Source organism: Monopterus albus, unplaced genomic scaffold (assembly GCF_001952655.1).
Source record: "Monopterus albus unplaced genomic scaffold, M_albus_1.0 scaffold25.1, whole genome shotgun sequence".
NCBI classification, from domain to species: Eukaryota; Metazoa; Chordata; class Actinopteri; order Synbranchiformes; family Synbranchidae; genus Monopterus; species Monopterus albus.
In genome coordinates, this window is record NW_018127905.1 from 1,479,527 (window position 1) to 1,488,782 (window position 9,256).

A 9,256-nucleotide genomic window follows, 5' to 3' on the forward strand; every position below is an offset into this window, starting at 1 on the left:
GCCGGCGGGGGGGGGGAGAAGGCGCCCGAGGAGCCTGCCGCGAGCGGGGCTCTCAACTTATCCAACCGAAAACTGAAAGAGTTTCCGCGAAGCGCCAGGAACTATGACCTGTCCGACATTACACATGCAGGTCAGTGTGCTTTTCGGTGCTTTCTTTAACTTACTACAAAGCAGGAAAGTACCAGCGAGCTGTTATTTTCAGAACCGCCTTTTGTTTTATCGCCACCTGCTTCTTTCTTCTAAGGCGGAAGGCACATCCTTTCTGGTCCCCGACAGGTTTCACAAGCCTTTCTTTCAAATAACTCCGCGGTTGTATTCTGTGCTGTTGACTGTCATAACTGTAGAAATAACTGTAGACAATGACGTCTTTCATATCACCACCTACCTACCTTTTGTATAAATAATAATAATTTTGTAAAACTGGTCCTTATTTCATCAAACTGAGCGTGAGCCCAGTGCTGCCTAGCATTAAGTGTGTACCAGTTTAAGAATTTGGCTGACAGACCTATGTTTTTTAAAATAAATACCTCTGCTTGGTGGATTAAGTTAAATTAAATTACACTGTTTTCACTGTGTATGAAACCTCAGCTTGCTAAAACGAGCCTGGTGCGTTGTTCTGTGGGTTTCAGAGGAAAAGACACCAGTTCCTCTTCAACACGTCCATCTCTAAGCAAACGAAACAATTCTACATTGCCAGTTTCCTTAAAAACCTACCTTTGAGCACTCCTTTCACTAGGTTTTGTGTTGTTTATAGCTCCACGTTGTTGGCTTTAACAGTGGTTTTTGTAGTTGTATTACTTTGTGTTTTGAGTTATGAGCCCACCATGTAAAAACATGACCAGCTTTACCCAGAAGCCTCTTGGGCTCTCTCTGAATGGGTGTCACTTCGTCTTGTTAAGATTAAGTTGCACAGGACCTTGTAGAAGGCTACTGATGACAAGAAGTTCAAAAACTTAATAGAGAAGTAGTTTTGGATTAAAAGGAACTACCATGGCTTCACCTTGCTGTGAATTGGATTACCCCATCCAGCTTGTTGACCACACAGTCTGATGACACAGCGGTTTATAGCAACACCAGGCTCTGCTGCTGCTGCTTTCTTGTCATAACAACCCAGGTCTAGGCCTTGTGTGATGAGAAAGCCTGAAATGGGCATAAACATACACCTGCCACTGGAGCAGCCCAACCCTATGATGCATTTATCCAAAGGAAGATGTTGGATAAACAAATAATGCAGCTAGGAAAGTAAGTAAAAGATACAGCCAAAGTGTCTTAAAGTTAGGTTTAAAGGGGAACTCCTCTAGGCAACGAACACTTTGTTCAGTGTCTGTGGCTTTGTCAAATCTGCTTGACCAAATGCTGTAGCTTGGTTTTGGGGAGTGAAAATATTTAAGAGGAAACTATGTTTAGTCAGTATTTGTTTGTAGCGGCCTTTAGCAAACACTATTCCCCTAAAACCTTCACTGTTTGTGAGAAAAATGATTGTTCTTCAATCCTCACTCAACCTGGAAGCATTCTGGTCTGTCATCTTGAAGGATGTCTCATTCCTGCGTTGAGGATTGAGGATCAAGGAGTTGAGGAGGTCGTCTGGAAGAGCCATGAGCAAGGATACACAGGACCATTCTTCACAGAAGTCTTTTATGAACCAACACACCTTAGAAATCAGTTGGTGATTGGGCACGTCATATGAAGGATCAGAGGAAAGGATGTCTCATGCCTCTAAAACCCCTTTCAGACATGCACTGGAACCCTGAAGTGATCTGGACATTACCTGGAGGAGCTGTATGTGACAACGCAAATGCCCGATTCAGTCCACCTGGACTTTAAGCAGACTCGACCCTGTCAGCTCTCTAGTACATGTACAAATGTCTGAGTGAGCCCACGTGAGAATACAGCAGTGTATAGTCCGTATACATATTCACACCGAGCTAGGGGGCATGTTGATGAAGTTCTGTCATGTGACTGGGGCTAAACCAGAAGAACACAAACATCAGATGGTGAAGGAAAACATTTATCATCAGTGAAGATGCCAACAAAAAATATCTAACACGAGATTCGGGAACTTCTGCCATTAAGTGCCAAGGTCAGAACCAGGGATGGGCATTTCCAGCTAAAATGCTTATTGATATTGGCTGGAAACAATTTGACAATTACTTGAAAATCACAGACCCCCCCCCAGTGCTGTCCATGCATCCATCTGTGGTCAAACTCCTTTTCAACACTTGTCAAACGACTGTGCAGCTCACATGCATTATCATCATACAGTGCATCTAGCTGGGCCTTAACTGTTTTTCTTGATGGCTGTAGTTTCTGTATGTCTGTGCTGTTTGCATTTGGTGATGTAGTTAATGATACACTGACCTTGTTATCACGTTATTTTCAGGTGACTGTAAAAGCAAGGAAAAATAGTGGCCCTTTGTTTTTGAAGACAAAACTGCAGTTACATGAAATATTCAGTTTTTTTTTTCTAAAATTTGACTATTTGAATATTTCAAAATCATCGCCCATCTCTAGCCAGAATGGCAAGAGACTTGGTTGTTTATGACCAAATTACAGACAGCTACTGTATGTAAATGTGTCATGTCCTACCTCTTACGTGCCCTACCCAGGTGCCACTCCCTAACATAAACTAAACGGAGTATTTCCAGTAGGAGAGGACGCTTATGACATGGGCTATCTGTATACTACATTTGTGAAAGGGCACTGCTGGACAAAGTCCAGACCAGATTTTGAGGACACAGTCTGAAAGTCTGAAAGCTGCATAAGACATGTTTCCTCAATTCCTCTCTCTTCGCATATTTTTCTTTGAATCTTTTCCTTGCATCTTAAGTGAGGGAAACGTGGACACAATCAAGGGAATTGGGATTTATGTCGATGACATCACCTTTGAGATCATCAGCGTTGTTTTCTCAAACCAAATTTGTGTTCTTTCATCAGATAATTATATATTTTGGACTATTTTACATAGAGCTCTTGCATAACTGCTTGTGAGTAAAGACAACATTATGTTTGCTGTTTTGTTACATGGAAAAATAGAATTTTGTAGATTAGCATGTTCCTCAAAATACAGTATTGGTACAAAATCTAAGCTAGTATTGTATTAGGTATATCAAAAATTCTCATAGTACCCAGCCATAATTCTTCCTGCTATGACAAGTAAACAAAACATCTACTAAAAGAAAGGTCTAGTGTGAGAATTGTCACTTTCCACTGGCCTTGAAATATTATAAAAAGGTTTTTGATTTTTGTTCATTCCAGAAAGGTTTTGATACATTTCTGAGGGATGAAGATGAATTTCAAAATTCCCCTATGTCTGTTATTTCAGTCGGCCTTGGCTTCACCTCCACACTGAACAAGGCTGCTGCTGGTGCTGACATCAGTTATTCACACTGGCTCATTGTGACTCACTTGTTATTCATTCAGCTCTAATTCTAGGCTTGTGCAAGATATTTAGTCTTGAATACATGTTTTAGCAGCATCTAGGCTATCTTTGTGGTAATAGCTAGTATTTGAGTAATGAGGTGCTCTGTTTCAGTGGGATACCTGGTAGTTAGGTGCTACTCACACAGATATCATATCAGCTCTGAGATACACCAGAGAAAGACTGAGAGTCCTGCCCCTGCACCTTCTGTGTCTGTGGGTGGGTGTGTCAGTGTGGGTGGTGACAGTCCTCACTGATTCACCAAACCGTTTCACCGGTTAGATATAAAGTAACCCTCATGTTAATGTAAGTAAAGGGGGAAACGGACTTGAGTGTGTTCTAATTCATTACCAGCACGTTATAGGTGCTTTATAAGCTGAAATAATGAGATAATGATGAAATATTAGGAAAAGTTGATTCATATTCATTACAATATTAATACCACTCTTAATAATAAAATAGTTGTCTTTTGTGTATGTGATTTTTCAGTGAGTTTCTGGTCACGCAGTGAGCTGGAGCTTGAAGGGGATAGAGAGCATGTCTTTTGTTTATGTGGTTTTTCAGTGAGTTTCTGGTCATGCAGTGGGCTGGAGCTTGAAGGGGATAGAGAGCATTACATCATTCTTATACCTAATATGTTGTAGCTAGTTCACCTTAAGTAAGAAACACAATAACATCGTTAAGTCCAAAAGTGCAAAAGAAACATGTGCCTATACACAATGTAAGAACTACAGGAGTGGAGCAAAAGTGAAATAAGGGTCATCATTTGATTTGTTTGATATTAGCCTGTACGATACATTAAAATACACCCAGATTGTCCCTGATCCTTCGCACATACAGATACGAAGTAGTAGGCAGTATATGGCCTCTCATGATTCTGTAGTTCTGAGGGTGTGTTGTGTTGAGTATCTCATTTACATACTCTGCTCTGACTGGACAGTTGTTTTCTGCTACATCTGCTTCCACCAGACACAACACCATCAGTGATTTGTTTCTATACTCTGTTATTCTGGCTCTTCTTTGGTCCCCACCATCTCCAGAGAAACATATCTGGGCCTATAGCTGCTGCATCTGCCACTTCTTCCAGCAGCCATTAGTTTATTTCTCTGATGTTTGGTGCTGGACAGGTAGCATACAGCAAGCTTGTCTGAGCTTGTTTGCAGAAATATCTATGTTTGTTAAAGCTAGATATTTGCACAAATACTGTTGCTTATCTTGTCCACAGTGAGTTGTAGTGGTCAGGACAGTGTGAATCTGTGTTGTGTTACAGAAAGACGCAGCAGTGTTTATGATAGCATCAGTGCACCCCCCCCACCCCACCCCATCTCCTGCAGCAGCTTCCCTAAGGAAGGTCAAAGGTTCTCACACACACACACACACACACACACACACACACACAAAGAAGACTTGGCTTGCGTCCTCCAGAGTGTTTCCTGGTAGCTCAGAGCGGTTGAAGGGAACAAAGCCCAGCCATTGAATGTTGTGTGCATCTTGTGAACTCACAAGACTGTGTGGTGGGGCAGAGTGAGCATACACAGCCTACCCTTTGGCAAATGCTTTTATAATTAGGTCTTGCTCTGAAAAGGTTTTGAAGGGATGATGTCTGTGTTCCTGGACTGAGGCTGTTAAATAAGAGACAGTGGTGCCAGTATTCTGTGTCATGTCTTTAATTTCACACCAAACGTGTATGTATAAGATAGAGCAAATGTGACTTTATTTGTTCTCTGAGTCCAGTACTATGCAAATCAAAGTAGAGATGAATGAAAATGCATGTGAAGTTTGCTTTAAAGCTCCTTTTGTAAGACAATCTGTAAGAAAATTCTCCGAGAAGGAAGATGTGTACTCTGTGTTCAAGAGTATTACTGAGTCGGAAGAGAATTGTTTGGTAGATTCTAGACTTAACATAATGGTTACGGTTAAGATATGACATTGGACGTTTTACAGTGACAGTATAACAGCTGCAGTACCCATATCATATGAGGTGGATGGTAAAACTGCATTCTAATGTTAGCTTAGCTAGCTTTACTAATAACATATTAGAAGAGTTGGATTGACAGCATTGTTTAAAAAAACAAACATGGGGAGGAGGAGCTGTTCAGACGGCCCATCATCATGGTTGTCATGTGTCTGTGTGTGTGTGAGAGAGAGAAACAGAGCAGGACACGGAGGGACATTCACTACGCACAGTGCTGTATTGAAAAAGGATTTAACCTCTTTTAAATCAGTATGTGGTGGTCAGTGTTGATATTGTGGCGGCCAAGTTGGGATCGGTCATGTTGGTCAGACTTCGGGCTAGACGGCTCGAGAACTCAAATGTCTAAATGGATAAAGAAAAGGGTCTTTTGAATGGCAAGCTCAAGGCCCTGCCAGATGGTTTTCTCAACAAGACCAAAGTTATTTGCATTTACTGTCGATGTGAACAGAGTTACCACCGAAGTAGGTTGAGTCTCAAATACCAGTTGTTGGCCAAACACCCAGCTGATGCAGAGAGCCCTCCTCCCCCTCATCAAAGACAGATCACGCTGGATAGTTTGCAACGTCAAAGCCTGGACAGCTCTACAAACAACAAACTTTCAACAGTGATAGTCAAATGGGTGGCAAACACATTATTTCATGGGTGTAATTTAATAGGGATTCTTTATTTTGCATTATGAAAAACATTGAACAAGCATTTAATCTCTGGAAATTTTAATGACCGCATTTTGTAGGATGAACTGATGCCACTTTGGCCTTTTGGCCTGTGTGTTTGTGTTGTGGTAGGTAAAGAAGTATTAAGACAGTATCTTTATGCTACACTGTTTTAAAAAAAAACACTAAAACTGAGTGGCGGTCATCTCAAATTGCTGCTCAGTTTCTTTGCGGTGGCTGCTGCTGAGTTTGTGCAAGGTGGCTCTAAAAAAAACTTTAGCATTTATGAAGGAATGTGGTCAGTTGACAAGTAGATCACCTTGTATGGACAGTCACGGGGCCTGAAGGATGATTCCTCATTGTTTTGATGATCCTTGACTTTTCTTCTGGTAGCAGTGAAGTTAGTATTTGAGTGAAATGTCTCAATAGCTAATGAACTGTTATGACATGTGGTACAGGTATTCACAGTCCCCACAAGACGAGTTATTTGATAACATAGCCCTCTGAGTTCTCTTGAAATTTCATTTGTCCTGAACACCTGTAAGACTTTCAGCCTCAGTTGTACTTGGTTTTTAATGGTAATTAGCATGCCAGCATGCTAAAGCTAGATGGTGAACATGATAAAAACACCTGTTGGACAACATTAACATCATAACTGTGAGCATGTTAGCATTTAGATAAGCACGCCACTGTTGCCAAGCGCAACCTCACGGAGCTGCTTATCTTATCTGACCTCAACACCATTTTTCACTGCTCTTCAAATTACCCATCCACCAAGCTAGCCGATCAGTGCAGTTTTTTGTTGTGGTGAGGCTAGAGACACAGAAATTAAAGACTAAAAGTACGAGTTTTCCGAGGAAAAAGGCTCCAGGCCATTTATGTTTTTATCATAGGGTATTTAAAAATGACCTGGATTAAAGTCTGATATTGAAAAGCTCTCTAGCTAAGCTTCTAGAAACTCCAGAACTGCTGCACTGTTGATGGTCAGGTTGAGCAAGACCAGATTTCAGCTGTGTGCATGCATAGTTTGAGCTCGACATACTGTATCTCTTAGTTGTTTACATCTGCTCTGTGCCATTAAATGAGACTGCGTGCATGCTTGCCGGTGCAGGGCCTGTGAGTCTCCCCCCCCTGTGTTTTTATTTCCTCTGTGCTGCGGATGTGGGCTGTGTGTTCACTCGGTCTTCACTTCTGCTTTGCCTGTCTTCTTCTCTGAGTCGGCACCGCTTTGCCTTTCTAATTACCCCATACTTTGTTAGCCAACATCTTTCTATCCAAGCCAAGGGCTCTCTCATAAATGTTACAGAAAATAAAAAAGCCATATGGGTGTGCTTCCTTTAGCTTGAATTAGTAGTCAGCCCAGTCAAAGAGATATTCATGGGGAAACTGGAAGGAGTCTGTTGAACGAACTGATAAACACTGGACACGTTGTTACTGTCAGCTAATGAATGCCATGGCTTGTGTAATTAGAGAAAGAAGTTCCTCTCATACAGAGAAGTGTGCACATTTTCATGTATTGTTCTATTAAAAGGGAACAGAAGTTAGAAAGGTAAAGGAGGCTGCAGTACTGTATATTCAGTTCTTTTTTTTCATGCTTTAATTTGAAGTATTTTTAGTTTACTACCTGAAAGCTTCTCTCTATGTGTCTCTGTCTGAAACCTCCTGGTGTGCTTTCTCTCTCAAAGCACAGCAGCTGGTGGGGAAGGGGAATCCCTCCTCAGTCCCATGGGAGGTAACCAGAGAAAAGGCAGAGATGCAGACAGGGAGGCTGTAGGACACAGGAGCACAACACCACCAGTCTGCCAACAAACCTATACTGTGCCATATATAGCCTGGGTCTGGAGCCTGTGTGTGTCTGGGTCAGAACTCCTTTTCAGTTGCCATAGCCATTTCTCCTTCGGTACTGAGTCTGGTGGTGGATGTTAGTACAATCAGTTATCAGCTGGCTGAGGCCTCTGTATTTGAGACAGCCAAACAGAAAAATCTGTGAGCTGTTTCTTTGTCTGTGATTTTCTTGTATTGGTGGGAACTTGCATAAGGTGCATCATATTTGACACTTGAGAGTTGGACTGTATTTACAAGCTAATCTCTAAAGAGAAAAGTGTTATTCCAGGCTTGTTGATAGTTTGTTCTGGGGTTAGTGGCCATGCAGCCCGTGTATGTGAGCGATACTACTAGGGCTGCAACTAAGGATTATTTTAATAATGAATCTGTTGGTTATTTCTACAATTAATCTGATGTATAAAAACCATGCAGAAATCTGTTTTACACATTATAAAAACAAATGCATTCATTTAAACAATGTTTATGAAATGTTTCTATGCATGTGCATTATTAAACAGAAAATTATTTGTTTAAGAATAGAGTGTTCATAAAGTGTACAACAGGTCCTTACAGTGTTGACAGAAACAATTATCATTTATAATAATTTAGGCTATATATTCCTAAAACATACTATGCTAATGTAAAGGGCCAGTACAACATGACTGCTGCTGCTGGCGGTTAAAAGTAAATCTGTGTATGGGTAAACGATCCTCAACACATGTACTCATGTGCCATGTACTGTCTACTCACTACTACTACTACTACTACTACTACTACTACTACTACTACTACTGCTGCTGCTGCTGCTGTACTGTCCCCATTAATTTGCATGTGTCATCAGTGTTCCTGCACACACCTATAACTTTGTTTTTCTTATTGCATTTAATATAATGTTTATCTGTCTACATATGTTTCATGTTTACATGAATACAAGTATGCAGCACAAATGAAAATGTACTGAGCACCCATTATTAGCAGCCTACACAACCCACCATTGTGTGTTAAATGAATAAATAATTAGCAACACGTTGCTTAAAATCAGGTGCATCACAACTTTTGTTTCATAATTTTTTTAAATGTACCAAAGAATGGGAGAGCATTCATTTAGAAGCTCAGTGTATGACCTAAATGATGTTTACCCATTATCTGGCCCCAAAGAGGGGGATGTCAGGCTATGCTGTCATAAATCTTCAGAGACCCGCAATAAGCAACACCATTTTCCAAAGCTAGCCTATCTTTAACACAAAGCATCCCTGAACCCTGTCCTCACCCAAGCAAAGAGCAGATATGTGGATTGACACACAGCGTCTGCATTGTATTTGCTCAGGCTGGTCCAACTGGCTTGTAACAGCAGTGAGCTCTGAGAGCCGGGTCCGCTCAGTTGTC

At 41.2% G+C, this 9,256-nt stretch overlaps 1 protein-coding gene across 1 annotated transcript in view; it reads left to right on the forward strand.

Moving 5' to 3' along the window:
- Positions 1-9,256, forward strand: part of lrch4 (leucine-rich repeats and calponin homology (CH) domain containing 4) — a 53,618-nt gene that overhangs the window by 7,736 nt on the left and 36,626 nt on the right. Inside the window, exon 2 of the mRNA XM_020594857.1 lies at positions 19-130. Coding sequence (XP_020450513.1) covers positions 19-130 — 112 coding nt within the window. The remainder of the gene's footprint in view (positions 1-18; positions 131-9,256) is intronic.